This window comes from Caretta caretta, chromosome 1 (genome assembly GCF_965140235.1).
Source record: "Caretta caretta isolate rCarCar2 chromosome 1, rCarCar1.hap1, whole genome shotgun sequence".
Lineage (NCBI taxonomy): Eukaryota > Metazoa > Chordata > Testudines > Cheloniidae > Caretta > Caretta caretta.
Window position 1 is genome coordinate 198,535,256 of NC_134206.1, and position 17,905 is coordinate 198,553,160.

Genomic DNA, 17,905 nt, shown 5'->3' on the forward strand with positions numbered 1-17,905 from the left:
AAGAAACTTAGATCCATCTTGGAAATATTTTGCACCAAGAATAGGGATTAATTAATTTTATTCTCATGTTAGACTTTTCAAACACACTTGAATTTTATATGTTCATATTTTCTTAGTTAAAAAAAATTACTCCTTCAGAGGTGATCTCCAAACCAAAATGTCCCTGTATTTGTGCAGGTCCATTTTTCAGTTAACCTTTAAGCTTCTGGGGAGTTTGAACAGCGAAGTCACCACAGCCTAGAGTATATAGCAAGCAAATTGGAAAGAATTGTGAATAATTGTTGGATTTAGTGTCTGGCCATTTGTTGATACGAAAAAATAACGATCTCTAAGGTTTTAGTTCCAATAGTGTTGTTGTTTTGTTCTCAGCAAGATTACCACCCCCAACAGAAGACTCAGAAATGCCAATTTTTTTAATCAAAAGCATTTCAAATGTAGATAATGGTTATATCTATGACAAGGAATTCTTTTCACCACATGAACTTTTAGAAGACCATGTGAGGAAAATTGGTACAACTTTCTTTTAAGATTAAGTGCCAAATTCTGCCTTCATAACATGCGTCCCTCTCTTATTGCAGTCACTGGGAAGACCACAAACTTATCTGAGGGCAGAATTTAGCCGCTAACTTACTGTTCCTGTCACCTCATGGCTCGATTCAATACGCTCGCACTTATGGGAGTAGTCCTTAGGCTCACAAATATAGCCATTCAAGTCAACTCCTATAATTAAGCATTTGCAGGGGTTTTCCCCATTGTCAGAAGCCCTCAAATTGCACTACTACACAAGAGTATTTCTTACCCCTTTTAGAGTCACAGTCATTGTGAATACAATAAAAACCAACTTAATTGAATTTTTGTTGTTGACAACATTGCAGGTATCACTTCTTATGGCTTAAACATAGTGCCAGAGTCAGGCTGTGACTCCTTAAGACGTTTAGAAATGTAGGGTTTTTTTCTTTGTTTTTTTCAGCTCCAACTGAAACACAGTTCATTCCTTCCAAACCTAACGCGTCCCCAGAGCCAGAACTACCCCATTCTAAACCTGGTAATTACCTGTTCTTGCAACTGGTTCTAACAAAACCCCATTGATTTAATGTGCTTCCTTTACTTTGCTGTCAGGAGTTTGTTATAGACTCTGTCATCTGATACTTGAAGGTTGGTAAAATTTGCTAAAGGTTGAGAGGAATTATTTATTGCTCCTGTGATATAAGTAGGATTAATAGGATATAACTAGAGTCAACTGAATAATTCATAGCAAATGTTCTATAGTAAATTGTTTGTTTGTTTTTTAATTTATTTGTTCAAAATTAGTTCCCTTTTTGCAGTATTTTTTTCTTATTCTGTGGATTGATTATGATCAGTTTGCTAGGAATACTTGATACTCAGTGTTTGGAATTTGAGATGGTTTGATTAATGGTGATTGGTCACAAATCTCCTGGTGTTTCTGATTGGATGACTGTAATTCTTGTAGTCCCTGATTCAGTAAAGCTTTATAAATACATGCTTAATTTCAAGCACATGACTAGCCACTGGTGGAATATTGAATCTCCTGGGGGTAGAGGTAGTAGATTAGCAGAATTTGGAAATTTTACAATCTTTGCCTTTCTGAATCACACAACTTTGCCAAAGACTTCATTCCCAAATAAATAAATAAAATAAAATTAGTCTAGTGTAAGGCACATTAGTTATGTGGAGAGTTTAAATCTAATTTTATCTCATTTCAGTCACGTAATATATTTGTGTATACATACATGGATGTTTGGTAGTTGCAAATAATTTCCTTTTGGGTCTGATTTGATTGTTTAATTGCTTCTACTCTAAACTTTGGGGGTGTAGGGGCATGGGAACCGTGTCATCTTGTTGAGTCACACAGTGTACTACCCCATCCTGGATTATACCACTTCCCATGAATTTGCAAACTGAACACTTGTTTGTGTGAAATTCCATGCAGTGAGATACAGTAGCTTGAATGTTTGCAGAAAGCAAATACAAAAGAGGTATAAGCATTGCTAAAGTTTTTTATTTTATTTTATCTTATTGCTGTATTCTTCCAGCTGCAGATTAAAAAAAAAGGGGGGGAAATCTAGCGTAAATATCAGAAAAGCTTGCTGAGAATGAGGTGTATTAAATAGTAGAATAATCTACTAAATAAAGTGTTGGAAGCACAATTGCTTGGGACTTTTAAAATTAGACTGGATAATGCACTATAGAGTATTGTGTTAACTACAAGATGAAATGGATGACCTCTTAGATCTCTTCTATCTCTAACTTCTATGGTTCTTTGATTTTTACTATCTCAAAATTGAGAGTTTGTTTCATCCAGGTCATGCAATTTATTTATGGTAATGGTGTCTTCAAAGTAACTGACCACAATTTCTAAAAGTCAGAATAAGATATCCAAGGGTAAATTGATAATCCACAGAATTAGTACGGATCAGATGAGCATAATCTTTTACTTATTGCTTACCTAGGAAATAGCTTTGATCATTTGAAAGGGTGTTCCATGTTTAGATTCTCATGCTTTTTCTGTTTTGTTTCTGATGCAGTCCTGGAACATATTACATTTAGAATTGAACCACCAAGGTCAACAATAGGTAAAGAAATTTGTTTAGTGACCAGTCATGTTTGTTTTTCTCGTCTTCACAGAAAACCACATTGTAGTTGTCATCTCATGTCACCAGTTTCTTTCCTTAAAATTCCTCTTTTTTTCCTAGATATGTCTGTCATTTGGCACAAAAGGCTTTTTAGGAATTTTGTTTACTACACAGATGTATTATCTCCTTTTTAAGGCAAATTAGGCTGTCAATTCTGAAACATCTTTATCATAGTCATGACTGTCTGTGCTTGCAACTTATTTTCCAACTTTTTTTTAAACTGAGCTTCAAAATGATCAGGAATTCCATTTTCCTGCTTAAACAAATCTAGATACATTCATAATGCCGTATTTTCTTTAAACTCCTTTGTACACCTGACTTTGTCTTCTCTGTTACCCGTAAAAGTATTTTGTTTCTCCATTGCAGGCTTGAAACGTGCCATGTCTGTGTGTTACACCTGGCATTAGACTCTGATTCCTGGAAAATTTAATAATCTGTAACCCAGGTTCTCTCTTTCAGCACCAAAAGAGACACGACGTGTTCCTTTGAAGCCTAAAACTTCGCCCAAAACTCATGTGCCACAGACAAAACCTGGTAAATGATTTTCTGTGTCCTATTGAAGTTTATCACTAAGCAGCTGTTTAATTATCTAAGTAATTTGAAATACACTCAGCATCATAGTGACAAGGTACAACCCTGCTGCAATGTGCTGGGTGTTTTGTTTGTTAGCCATTTACAGCAATAGCAGAAATTGACTAGCTTTTTATCATCATGCAGTAGCATAATAATACCTCATGTTTAGACACATGGATGAGATTAGTGTTATTCCTGATTTATAGTAGTGTAATTAAGAGGAAAATTTGACTCAGTATTAAATAAAATCAAATATTAAAAATGCTTTAGTGTTCTATGAGAGATATACTGTATTTGTATATTTCTTCAAACTTTGCTTTGCACTTTCAGAAAAGATGCTGCACAGCTTTTCTTATATTTACCATTATTGTATGTCTTCTTATTACTCTTTTCTTTAAGAATTAGTAAATTACCAAACATATAACTAATACTTGTTTAACTGGATTCACCATACCAATACGTTATCATTCAGTATTCCAAGACACTGTATTCAGGAATTATACAGACAATCAATTAACTTGATTTCAATGGGAGTAGTGTAAAAAAAAAAGTCAATAATTACTATACTGTGGTATCCGAAATACCACTCTGTTTTGTTACACTAGTAATTTTCTGTTGACGCCATTCTGTGCTAACTGTTGGTAAACGTGGATGACTTACTGATGATCACTTTAATCAAAGTGCCCACCTAAATGTTTGGATGGATTCTTTGTGCTACGTTACCACTCTCAAAAACAATAGTCACCAAGTAGATATGGTCTCCTGGTATGAAAAATCTAACCCTTGCTACTAAGTGATTTTTAAAATCATTGCAGCTGTTTGCAAAAGGCTGGCTGCTATCTCCTAGTTAAAGCAAAACTCCTGATAAATTAGATACATAAGTTTTAATTGTATATTTTCCCCTTGTGGTCATTTTTCCATTATTCTTATGTCCGTCTGATACTGCAAAATGGTGTACTAACTACCATCACAAAACTGAGATGTCTGTATTATCCTGTGTATGCATTTTCAGTTATTAATTTATCATAATTTCTACAAATATCAATAATATACTGAAAGTTTATTTCTTAACTGACCTCCGTCAGTTTCAGCATTGTGTCCTGATTTTCTTGGCTTTGTGTGCAAAGATCTCAAGAAAATGTTTCATATTTAACCTTTTTGAATACCACACATACCCGAGTGGTTATGGTGAGGAGGGGAAGCCACTTTTTTTATGCCGTTGCATGGCTGTGGAGTGGAATACTATTGTTTGCATGGCTGTGGAGTAGAATACTATTGTTTGCATGTCTGTGCAGTAAAACAGTAAAAAATCTGTTTTACATTTAAATAATAATGGAACAGTGTATAACTTAAGAGTGGCCTTTGATGTTTGTATTGCACCGTGCACAAATAATCACATCTTTTAATAAGATGGTACCCACAAGCAAGAGGCTCTCCAAAACCAATTTTATATACAAGTTCCATATGAAAGGCACTTGTCAGGGAAGAGCTTCGTACCACAGGCTCCAATTTCTGGGTATATGACTGAGATAAATTTCAATCATCTTTCTTTTTAAAGACCATAAAAAAAGATGGAAACATTAGCCCATATTTAAGGGGTAGGTTCTCTCCTCAGCTGTTTAGATTTGTTAGAGCATAAAGGTTCTTGAATATTGACTAATTACTGGCAGACCGATGAAAGCATAGTTGTTATTTAGACATAAATAAAGTTGACTTTAAATAGAATTATTCTCTTCTATTTTGATTTTCATTGTTATTTTTATGTTTTATTTGTTTTTGATACAGCCCCTGAAGCAGCTACCTTTAGAACTGAACAACCGAAGACACCATTAGGTAATCATGGTAACTATGGGGATGGTCATATTTCTTTTTCCTTCTCATTAGAGATGTAGGCATGGTAGGTTCTTGCTCAATGGGGTCATCTGTCATCACTTTTCATGATTAAACAGTCTTTTTTTCTAGGTACCTTTTTCATTTTCATATCCACCTTTGCATATTTTCCTTTACAGGAATGTAGTTTCATTTAAGTTGTTTGCTCTCTAGAGCATCCAGAAATACTCCATCTTTCTGAAGCCATATTTGTTTGTGTTTGCAGTTTCTCTAATGTCCCTTGTTTTTTTCCTGGGCTCAAACTCAGCGAGTAATCCTACCCCATGCTTAGTTGATCTCGATACAGATACTGTCCAACAACACAATGTTTTCTTTGAAATTCCTTTGCACACCTGACTTTCATTCATGTTCAGGTGTACATGGTGTCAGGCTCAGATTCCTGGATAATTATTTTAATGCTCGAGTTCTTTATTTCAGCTCCAAAAGAGGCACGGCATGTTCCTTCCAAACCTAAAACATCACCAAGCCCAGATGTGCCACAAACCAAACCTGGTAAATATATCGGTGTTTTGTATCTCATACTGAGGTACTCCAGGACTATCTATACAGTCTTGTGTTGTGGCTGGTGTCAGACTGTGGTACTTGGGAAAGCTTTAACAATATATAAACCAGTTTTTTCCTTTCAGCTCCAAAAGAGACGCGGCGTCTGCCTTCCAAACCTAAAACATCACCCATCCCAGGTGTGCCACCAACTAAAGCTGGTAAGTGCATCTTAATTCTATATTTCAGTGCAGTGACACTTACGATTTTGCAACTTTTCTACCAAGAATTGTTGGTGCATGCGTGCACGCGCGTGTGCATACACACACACACATATTTATGGCAATGGCAGAAGTCTATTACTATAACAATGCTCTGCTCCACAGCTGTCATGCCCTACCTAATATGTACACATGTTAATGAAATATACAGTCATTGTTTTACAGTATTTTACTCAGTGGGGGGGGGGGGTTGTGCCCTTATGCAACAGAAGACTTTAGTCTTAATTTCCATAGTTTGGGAGAGAGATTGTTTATCTACTGTCTGGCATCTATAGTTTCAAGGGATTTGTTTATCTAGTGTCAAAAGACAAAGGTACCAAAAAGCCCTCCAGTTTGCTCTTGTACATCACCTTCCATCTGAAGGTGAATGGTGAAGATCCCCATCTTTGCTGTTTCTGTTGCTTGTCTGGCGATATTTTTATGCAACGCTGGGTGAAGAGGACAAGATTCTCAGAAAATACAACATACAAGGGCAGCACCAACAGAAAAAGGTAGAGACTGAGATCTTGTGCACGGGGTATGGCAATGCGCATGCACCACGGGTGGTGTGATTTCTAAAGCGCACTAATGTGTTGCACATTAACTGGTCCATGTAGACCCTGCTGGTGCACATCAATAGGTGTTATGCTTTAATATATATTAAAGCACACTAGGGAACCTTGAGTGATACCAGCAGGGTCTACATAGACCACTTAATGCATAACGCATTAGAGTGCTTTAGAAATCCCCTTCCTTCTGTAGCGTGCATTATCCCAGTTAGACAAACTCTGAATCTTCAGCTACACAAGAGTTCTGTTGGCACAACTGAGAGTGGGAGGAGCAAAGGTGTAACCCATTCTTCCACTGCCACAATCTGCAGAGCAGGCAGGGGTCACTTCAACCTCTGACCTCTTCTCTAATCTATGCTGTGTTGTAATGACAAGCTATCGGCCATTATTAGCTCTGCTCAGGAATTTTCTGTTGGAATTATTTTCTGAAAGAAATTTAATTTTCCATTGGAAAAATCTAAATTAAAGCTCCCTGGCAGCACACCTGTTTTAATGTATAACTCTGTGAATCCTTTCAGCCGCGAAAGAGAATCGACGTGTCCCATCTAAACCAAAAACATCACCCAGCCCAGATATACCACAAACAAAATCTGGTAATTATATCATTGTTTTGTATTCTTAAATGTCAAGGTTTTATTTTTCGCAATTGTACTTCAAGGGACTGAATTTTTTTAAACTAACATGTTAGCATCGTAGCATAGCAAGTCTCTACTTCTCAGCCATCAGCTTGTGAGCATCTGTGATCTCACATTTTACACCTACAGATGAAAACTACAGAGATTTAATGACCATTTTCATTTTTATCAGTAATGTTATGAAAATGTTTACATACACTTGTTAATGTACTTTAGGGAACCTATCAATTAAATTATGAGACTTATCTTTTCAAAGAGGTAAGAAACTCCACTTTTTTGAGTAACTACCTATTCATGGAAATCAAAATAAAAGTTACATTTCCTACCTGGAAAGTTGGAGCCCAGATGGTCACCCCTAAAGTTAGATTTCCACTGATTCACTTCAGACGTAAATAAAACTGACAAACTTCTTGAAACAAAACTGAACTCAGAGGAAAATTAGATTTTTTTTTCCTCAGTGGTGGTGTAGCCCTGTTGGTCCCAGGATATTAGAGAGACAAGGTGGGTGAGACCAACTTTTATTGGAGCAACTTCTGTTGGTGAAAGAGACAAGCTTTGGCGCTCACACCAGAGCTCTGCTTCAGGTCTGAGAAGTGTACTCAGAGTGTCACAGTTAAATATGAGATGGAATTGTTTAGCATAAAAAGTTAACACATATTCCAAGGGACCATTCAAAGGGAAGTGGCCCCTTAACACCAGTTCACTGAGAGGTCAGATATACAGTGATTGCTTTATGAAAAGTGTTCAGCCACGGGTGATATGATGTTTTTGTCTTTTATCATTTTTCTGTGAGAGTTCATTTGAGAGTGGAGTGATTTTCTGGTTTCATACACATAGTTGTTATTGGGGCATTTAGTGCTCTGGATGGGGTACACCACATGTTGTGATAGGCATGTGTAGGACTTCTTGGATCTTGAAAGGTGTGCTGTGGAAAGTACTGATCGTTGTAGCAGTAGAGATATGTCTGCAAGTTTTGCATCTGCTTTTATGGCAGGGTCTTATGATGCTTTTAATTGGTGTGTCCTAGCCCGTGGGGAGCTTGCTTCTGATGATGAGCCTGGAGAGGTTGGGAGTCGTTTGAGCACCAGAAGAGGGGGTTCAGGAAAGATTTCTTTCAGGATGTGGTCCCTGTCGAGTATGGATTGTAATTGTTTAATGATACCCTGTATGGGTTCCAGTGTAGGGTGACAGGTGACAGCCAGGAGTTTGCAGTCAGGGGGTGTGAGGGGGCATATTGAAGCAGCTTTTCTCCAGGTATTTGGGTGGCCTGTTCTGTTATGCAATCTACGTCTCTGGTGGAGTGCTCTTGTTTGGCAAAGGTGGTTTTAAGTGTGTTTAGGTGTGTATCCTGGACTTTCTCCTTGGATCATATTCTGTGATAGGTGAGTACCTGGCTGTAGATAATAAGATTTCTTGGTGTATCTGGATGTGTGAAGGTAGGAGTGGTGATCCATGTTTTTTTTGTGTATAGCTGACTGTAGCATTCCATTGTTGAAACTGATCATGGTGTCCAGGAATATGATGCTGATGCAGGAGTGTTTGAGAGAGAATTTGATGGATGGCTGGTGGCTGTTGAAGTTGTGATGGAAATCCATGAGGGAGTTTAGGTCGTCTGTCCACAGGATGAAAATATTATCGATGTATCTCGTGTATCTGGTATCGGGTATCAGGCTGATCTGTGCTTCCAACAACAGTACTTCAAGATCCATGGGTCCTACACATGCCTATCACAGCATTTGGTGTACCTCGTCCAGTGCACTAAATGCCACAGTAACAACTATGTGGGTGAAACCAGACAATCACACTGCTCTCGAATGAACTTTCACAGAAAAATGATGAAAGACAAAAACACCATTATGCTCATGCACAAAAACTTTTCACAAAACAATCACTCCATATTTGACCTATTAGACCTCATTTTCAAAAGAAACTTGCACGACACCTTCAAAAGATGAGCTTTGGAGCTTAAATTCATAATTGGATAGACACTAAAAATCATATTCTAAATAAAGACCCTACAACAATCTGTAACACACTAACCCCCTTTTTTGTCCTATGACTGGAGAGGTGATAACAGGCCATTTCACCTTGAACAGTCGCTTAGAATATGTAACTACATATGCTACACTCTCTGTTCCACCTTGTATTTAGCTGTGACACTCTGAATACCTTTCCCAGACCTGAAGACGAGCTTTGCATAAGCTCCAAAGCTTCTATCTCTCACCAGTAGATGTTGGTCCAATAAAAGATAAGACCTCACTCACCTTGTCTAACTCATATTTTTTCTTGGTGAATAATTCCATTATTTTGTATAATTAGATAACTTAGAGTTTTAGAAAGTCTCACGTTAAATCAATGCACTTTTTAAAAGCAATATTATTCATAAAAGTACTTATCCAAGCTATTGCAAAAAACTAAATAAGTGCAGTGGTAAATGAAAAGCAGTACTCCAGCTGTTCCAGAAATAGAGATTTTGTATTCCAGCTGAGGATTTGTGGAGAGTGAGGGAGTGGCAAAGATGGTTTTAGCCTATAGCCACAGTGTTCAGGCTTCTCTTACTTATGCCTAACTGCTCCTGGTCCCAAGGAAGGGGTGCCATATAGCTGCTATGGTATCTCAATGGTACCCAGAAATTCCCCTTACACAAGGTGAACGCCTAGAGGGCTGATGCACCAGATTTAAGGCTTCTTTGTGAATTATTGTTTATCTTTGCATTTTCCTTTATGGCTCCTTCAAGAACTAGTACAATACCAAGCACACAGCTAATAATTAATGCTTACTGTAACTGGATTCAGAGCTTATAGAATGCCACCATTCAAGATACTTCCATCAGCTGACTCTCAGCCAATTATTTTGGCTTTCACAGAAGCTACCTAGCACTGCTGCTCAAAGCCCAAGCGACTGCAAATCCTTCATAAGGCTGTACTTCTGCCATGTGATTGGTATTTTTGGTGGTGGTAGTTTTATGTGGAAAGTTTACCAGTCTCACTGCCATTGCCAGAAGCAAAATCCAAATAAAAACACTTCACACTAACTTAGTGACCTAAATAAATTTGCAGTGTGTGTTTTCCATCACAGCTATTTTTGTTTCACTGTTCACATTTGACTGATATTTTTCAACTGTTACTGAACAAAAATCAGCAGTGTTAATTTTATACTAAAAGCTTTTTTTATACAAGAGTGTTCTGAGGGAAATTTGGAGTCACTTTTTCTCTTTAACGCCTCTCAAAAGTTATCTAGGGAAAGATAGGAAAAGCTTTAAGGAGCAATTTATGCCTTCATATGTGAGCACAACTCTCATTGATGCTGAATGTCTATATGGAAGACTCAGACCTGTGTTCAAGCATGCATCTGAGGGCAGAATTTGACTCTTAAAATGCCTACTATAAAGATTTATCCCAGTCCTGAGAGGTACTGATCAACTGTTGACTCCCGGCAGCTCCTACCTGTGCTCAATCCATCATTTGGCCCACTTTTTAGAGTTAAGATGTGTTAATTAAATATCTACTGATCACTAAAAGAGAACTTATTGTGTATTAACATTGAAAAGGCATAGATCAGTCTAAAGAGAATTATTCTATCCTTCAATGATTCATTAAACTTTATTCTTTTTGTGTTCTTAGATACCTCTGTTGTTTGGAACTGGGGATTTCTATCCACTCTGTTTTCTTCACAGGAAAATCTCACTTCCATTCTCTTGTTCTTTCTCATTTCACTGATATCTACAGGAGTTAAGCATGCATATCATGACGAGAAGTGCCTGGGTACAGCAGCTATCTGCTCTGAAACACAAATGGAAAGATCTCAGTCATCCTGCAGCCATGTCTGTCTGTGTTAATAAATTCTTGTCTTAATCCTTGTCAGTTTGGCTCCAAACAGGACAAGGATGTCTGTCCCTTGCTTGCTTGATCATTTTTCAAATGCTTTCACATGCCAGGCCATCGTTTCTCTTTTAAAGGCCTGTGCACATATGACTTTCAGCCTTCTTCACTGTCCCCATAAAAATTTTGTTTCCTTGTTGCAGGCAGAAGTCTTGCAGTGTCTGTGGCTTTACACCTGCGGTTAGACTTTTATTCCTGGAAACCATAAACATTTATAAGAGGTTCTTTCTTTCAGTTCCAAAAGAAACTCAGCGGGTTCCTTCCAAACGTAAAACATCTCCTAGTCCAGATGTGCCTCACATTAAACCTGGTAAATTATTTTGCATTTCATTGTGCTTAAGTTCACATTTTTAGCAACTCTTCTACAATGGACTGTTGGGGGAAAAAATGGTAACAGCAGAAATGCAACTAACATTTTATCATTATAGCTAAAGAAGTCTCCATTTTACTGCAGTTGAGTAGTGAGTCTGATGAAAACAATCAGTTGTTTTCAGTGTAATAAAGGGGCCTTGATATCCTACAGGGGGAGCTGGTAGCAACCCCTTTATTTCAGTTGCCTAACACCTTCCATTATAAAAGATGCTTGTAATTTATATTTAAGAAACTTTCACACTTCCATTGTTTTCAGGATGCCTTGGGAATTTGGCAGAGAAAAAGGCCTCAGACTCGGGAAGTGGTGGTTCCCTTGTCTCATCAAGGTCCTTTCAGGTTCAGCTGAGGTTAAAAATCATCATTTCTCTCTGGTCAGTTGCATTCCTCAGGAAAATTCTGGCAGCATGCCAAAACAATAACTGAACAGACAAACAATTCAAAGTGTCCAGTTCACACCACCCCCAAAGCACCAGCAGTAGAGCACACTGCTTTGGGAACATCTGGAGCCTGCCAGAACAGCTGTAGCAGCAGGATATGTGTCAGTGTAGAGAGAGAGCTGAGCCGGGCTCCCCACTTTAGGCCCAACACAGGAACTCAATGTCCTTTATATCCCCCCACTTTGGGGCACCACATAAGGCAAGAGCTCCCTCAACTCCTGGACAGGAGGTGGGGAGGGCAGGAAACAAGGAGAGCTGGGCCAGGCAGGCTCCCTTCAGCCACCCTGGAACCAGCATATAGTGCCTGTGACCCATTCCACCCTCTCTGAGATAACAGCCTTCTCTGGATGCCAGCTAATATAGTTAGTGCTATAGTTCAAACGGTAGAAATCTGGGCTGAAGATTCAGGGTGCAAATCCTGCTGCTGATGGCATGATGGTAGGCTGTCAGTTGCACATAATAGAATTTGTTTTTACCTTTTTCCTCTTGAAAAAAATAACTAGACAATTAAATACAAAAATACATTCAAAGAATGTTATTTAACTCGCAAAGTCCCCTTATGTGCATTTGTTATATACTCTCTTTAATTATATCGTCACTATTTGTTCCATACGACCCCTGCCTGATTTAGAGCACAGGAAGGACAAACAAACGTGCAGCAATTAAGTTCACATGAATCTGGCATTTCGTAACTTTACCACTTACATAACATTCTCCTTACATTGTTTTGTGTATCTAATTTATTATTTATATTACAGTAAGACCCAGAATATTCTAGTCAATGTACAAAAGGCTGAAGAGTAAAATTTAAAAGAAAAAAAGATTTATTAAAAGTACTACAGATAGGAGCTATTTTATAAACGTCTAAGATAGATAAAGCATGAGAAATCATATTGATAAGGTTCTAAGGGTGGCCCAATTTCTCAGAGTATAGAAATGTAATCAATATGAGAACACTAAGACTGTGCTGACACATATATCTTACTCTGATCCTTTGTCGTATAACACAAACTTTCCACTATCATCATTGATCCTTACCTCTCATTAGACCTCTCTGTATGGTCCACATGGGTTTTAACCAGAGCTAATTGAAAAAGCAAATTTTTTCCTGTGACAAATTTCAAATGAAAAATCTTTTTTCTTTTTCAGAATTTGTCTATTAAAATATTTCAGTTTTCCCATGAGAAGTCTGAACAATTTGAAATGAATTTTTAATGAACATTTCAGAAAGAAAAAAAAATGTGTTTTGTTTGACTTAAAATGGCAATTTTTTTTGTATAAAAATATAAAAACAAAATATTATGTCAAATTAAATTAAATGAAATTTTTCATTTCAAATTGACAAACTGACTTAAAACGTTCCATTTTGTTTTGTTTTTTTAAACCACAAAACCAAACCAAAACAACATTTTAAGTCAAAATTAAAATTTTTTGTTTGGAAATTCCCTGCAGAAAACCAAAATTTTTACTCGGAATCGACATTTTACTGTGAAAAATTTCAGTTTTGACAAAATCCATAATTTTTGGTGGGAAAACCTTCCTTGTGAAAAATTTTGTCCACCTCTGGTTTTAACCATACCTAGTCAGAAACTGTTGTAACAACCATTGCAAAGCTAAGTATATTATTAATGATACCATCGGAAAATTAATACACATGTTCAGGCAGTGTTAAAAGTTCTCCTATTTCATCTTTGTGCACAGTATGATTACTTTGTACTAACAGAGCCCTGAACCAAAACACTGGATCGAATTGCTTTTCAGTCTTCAGGGAAATCTGGATCTCTATCTGAATTTTGCTACCTATACCTGTCTATTTTTATAGATACATCTGTGTGTGTATAAAGTAAAGAGAGCCTACTACAGAGAATTTTCATATAAACAAGGAACAGCATGAATGTAGAAAGAAAAGGAGTACTTGTGGCACCTTAGAGACTAACAAATTTATTTGAGCATAAGCTGAATGCATCTGATGAAGTGAGCTGTAGCTCAAATAAAATTGTTAGTCTCTAAGGTGCCACAAGTACTCCTTTTCTTTTTTGCGGATACAGACTAACACAGCTGCTACTCTGAAACCTGTCATGAATGTAGAGTATGTGCCACCATGTTTAGTTAATTAGCCACTTACAGTTTGTATGGCAGCTTCCACCTTCTCTGTATATATATATGGAACATATAGTAAGAAGATAATCTTCTTACTATATGTTCCATTCTGTGCATCCGATGAAGTGGGCTGTAGCCCATGAAAGCTTATGCTCTAATAAATTTGTTAGTCTCTAAGGTGCCACAGGTACTCTTGTTCATGTTTAAATGTTTTTCTCTTTAGAAAAACAAAACAAAAAAACCCCCTCAAAACTCCTTTTAAATAAAGCCTAATAGTAGCTACTTATATCTTGTAAGTCTCTGATTGCAAATGCTTGCTATTTTAAAACCTCCTGGGCCAGATCTTCATCTAATATAAATTGTGTAGCTTCATTGAGTCCCTTCATCTCTCTCAGGATTTATCTACATTTTTTCCAGCAGGAGTCATTCCATCCCTCCAAGAGCCAGTCACTGCTACAACTCCTCATTCTCTTGAACGAGCAAAAACAACAATGGGTAATAATACTTATTCAATAGGTAGTCAGTTTGATTTGTTTGTTTTCATCCCCATCAGAGAAGAAGTTCCCAGGAGAAGCTCATTTTATGCCATTAAATATAATCATCAAACTTTTCTCTGCTTCTAGATGCATGCTTGTCCTTTGATGCTGAGCATGCAATGTTGTTTGCTGTTCCTCACATGAACAGATCTTTTTTTACAGCAGCAGGACCCGTCAGTCCAATCTGAATTTTTGAATTCATAACAGATGGAGAAAATGCTTCAGTTTCATTTGATTTTGGAAAAATAGCAGTCATATGTTCTGCTACCTTACTTCGGGAAAGACCACATACTAGAATTGCTCTTTGATAACTGTACAATATGATCTAGCTGGCTGTGGTGTACTTTTTAGGATCTTTATGAGCTTTTCAGATAGGTGACTTGCCTCTCAGACTTCTTCCCAGAATACAGATACTTCTCAATCTTTGGGCTTGTCCCCACAGAGACTTAGTGTGCAACAAGTTGGGATGTAAATCCACAATGCACTAGCTTGCCACTCACGAACTGGCCATGTAGACTCTGCTACCAGGCTGTAAAAGTTCTGTGGTGCACACACTACAGAACTTCTAAGTGCGTAGGGTCTACTTGGTGACTTAGTGTCTGGCAGGATAGCACTCTGTACATCAGCTCATCAAGATAGTTACGTCCAAAGCAGACTGCAAAGAGTTACAAAGGGACCTCACAAAACTGGGTGACTGGGCAACAAAATGTCAGATGAAATTCAGTATTCATAAATGCAAAGCAACGCGTATTGGAAAACATAATCCCAACTGTACATTTACAATGATGGGGTCTAAATTAACTGTGACCTCTCAAGAAAGAGATTCTGGAGTCATTGTGGATAGTTCTCTGAAAACATCCACTCAGTGTGCAGCAGGAGTCAAAAATGTTGAGAATGTTGGGTCTCATTTGGAAAGGGATAGAGAATAAGACAGAAGATATCATAATGCCTCTGTATAAATCTGTGGTGCCCACAACTTGAATACTGTGTGCAGCTGTGGTCGCCCCATCTCAAAAAAGATATATTGGAATTGGAAAAGGTTCAGAAAAGGGCAACAAAAATGATTAGCGGTATGGAACAGCTTCCATATGAGGAGAGATTAATAAGACTGTTTCAGCTTGGAAAAGAGATGATGGCAGGGGCAGGATATGATAGAGGTCTATAAAATCATGACTGGTGTGGGAAAGTAAATAAGGACATGTTATTCACTCCTTCTTCTAACACAAGAACTAGGGATCACCAAATTAAATTAATAGGCAGCAGGTTTGAAACAAACAAAAGGAAGTATTTCTTCACACAAAGCACAGTCAGGGGAGAGAGATTTCACTAAAGCAGTCTATGGTAGCCCTCACTCTGCAAAGAAAGTAGCCTAAACATAGTATTTACCCAGAGTGTTCAATGGTAATTCGGGCGTAGGTGCTATGCTAGCTTCTGTGGATTCCAGTTCATTTTTACTGTGAGCTATGAGAAATAAGAGAGTTATTTTTTCTTTCAGTACACATTCATTTTACACTTTGTCCACAACACACTAAGCATGCTTCAAGCCAGAACTGACCTGACTGGTTTAACAGCTGTAACATCTCATTTCATAAATGTAGCATGCTATATGATGGGGTCTAAAATGGCTGTTACTACTCAAGAAAGAGATCTTGGAGTCATTGTGGATAGTTCTCTGAAAACATCCATTCAATGTGCAGCGGCAGTCAAAAAACCTAATAGAATGCTGGGAATCATAAAGAAAGGGTTAGATAATAAGACCGAAAATATCATATTGCCTCTATATAAATCTATGGTACACGCACATTTTGAATACTGCATGCAGATGTGGTCGCCCCATCTCAAAAAAGATACATTGGAATTGGAAAAGGTTCAGAAACGGGTAAAAAAAATTATTAGGGGTCTGGAACGACTTCCATATGAGGAGAGATTAATAAGACTGGGACTTTTCAGCTTGGAAAAGAGACGACGAAGGGGGGATATGATAGAGGTCTATAAAATCATGACTGGTGTGGAGAAAGAAAATAAGGAATTGTTATTTACTCTTTCTCATAATACAAGAACTAGGGGCCACCAAATGAAATTAATAGGCACCCCAGGTTTAAAAGAAACAAAGGGAAGTATTTTTCAGACCACGCACAGTCAACGTGAGGAACTCTTTGCCAGAGGATGTTGTGAAGGCCAAGACTATGTAATAGGGCTCAAAAAAGAACTAGAGAAGTTCATGTAAGATAGATCCATCAATGGCTATTAGTCAGGATGGGCAGGGATGTTGGCCAATGTTTTGAAAATTAAATTGGTGCAACTTTTCTCCATCTAAGTAGATACTAATATCTATATTGTAATTGCTGGTTTATACTGTTTCTCGGTAGCTCCAGAAATTAAAATTTTCTATTATATGAATATTTTACTAAAACAATGTCCTGTTTTTGCTCTGAAAGAGCAAAAGAATCAGTACTTGATGTATGCATTAGCAGTCACTTATGAGCTATCTACATCTTCACCAGATATTATTGTATATTCGTTAGGTTACTTGAGATCCCACACATGGGGTGAAACGTTTCTTCAGCGTGTGGGTTTATAATGTTTTTATTTAAATTGCCTTTAACACCCAAATATCCACATTGTGGTGAATTTGCCTATTGTGAGGATATGATAGTCCCTGTCCATTACTTTTTCACACCAATATGGATCACAGACCCCACCACTATCACTAAAAAAAAAAATTGCCATAAATACTAAGCATATTCCTAATAATATTTTTTCAGTTGAGGATATGCTGCATGGCAAGAGTTCTTGGCTGAAAGATATGTAGAACAACTTAGAATTGAGGAACTTTGTAGCTGGAATCAGAGGGGCTGATCCATAGATCCAGTTAGGTGGAGGGGAGTTCTAACAGAAAAATAACATAGTGTCCAATTCTGTCCTCAGGCATTCACATACAGGAGAATGTGGCCAGTAGTGTCCAAATAAGTTATCTTTTGTCAGGTTAGCTTGAGCAGCTCCTTCATTGTATCATGTTCTGTGTCTCTTTTTGTCAACAACTTTCTCCTGTTTCATCAAGAGGTGGACGTTCTCATAACACTGGGAATGCCACCCACTTCATACATAGCAATTATTATTGAAACAAAATGCAGCATAATTTTTTCTTCTTTTTTGGGCATTCATACTAAGTGATTTTCAGCATTGCGCTTGCATAATTTGCCTCACAGGTTATTGGACACACATTTCCTTGAAGGCCGCAATCACAGTGTGTTTCCTTATAGAAATTTGCAATTATAGTCCAGGGGTGTTTGTTTTTTTTATTTCAGCTTCAAGTGAAAAACAGTTCATGCCTACTAAACCAAAAACATCCATCAAGCCAGGAATGCCACAGACCAAACCTGGTAATTGAGTCATTTTTGTAATTCTGTATATTAAGGTTTAATCATTCATTTAGCCAGACCTCAGTTGTTGTGCTTTTCAGAAGCATTCAGCCAATTTCTCCTTAGTTATTCCTGTGTAGCTCTATTCAGCTGTGT

The 17,905-nt window shown here is 37.5% G+C and overlaps 1 protein-coding gene across 22 annotated transcripts in view; it reads left to right on the forward strand.

Annotated features, from left to right (window-relative positions):
* ABI3BP (ABI family member 3 binding protein) overlaps positions 1-17,905 on the forward strand; it is a 311,874-nt gene that overhangs the window by 212,656 nt on the left and 81,313 nt on the right. For 15 of the 22 annotated variants that reach the window (XM_075118479.1, XM_075118481.1, XM_075118468.1 and 12 more), the window contains 10 exons: positions 947-1,045; positions 2,547-2,594; positions 3,114-3,188; positions 5,013-5,060; positions 5,535-5,609; positions 5,744-5,818; positions 6,945-7,019; positions 11,178-11,252; positions 14,269-14,346; positions 17,696-17,770. In XM_075118479.1, coding sequence (XP_074974580.1) covers positions 947-1,045; positions 2,547-2,594; positions 3,114-3,188; positions 5,013-5,060; positions 5,535-5,609; positions 5,744-5,818; positions 6,945-7,019; positions 11,178-11,252; positions 14,269-14,346; positions 17,696-17,770 — 723 coding nt within the window. The remainder of the gene's footprint in view (positions 1-946; positions 1,046-2,546; positions 2,595-3,113; positions 3,189-5,012; positions 5,061-5,534; positions 5,610-5,743; positions 5,819-6,944; positions 7,020-11,177; positions 11,253-14,268; positions 14,347-17,695; positions 17,771-17,905) is intronic. The other 7 variants (XM_075118517.1, XM_075118522.1, XM_075118524.1 and 4 more) reach the window with 5 other exon arrangements.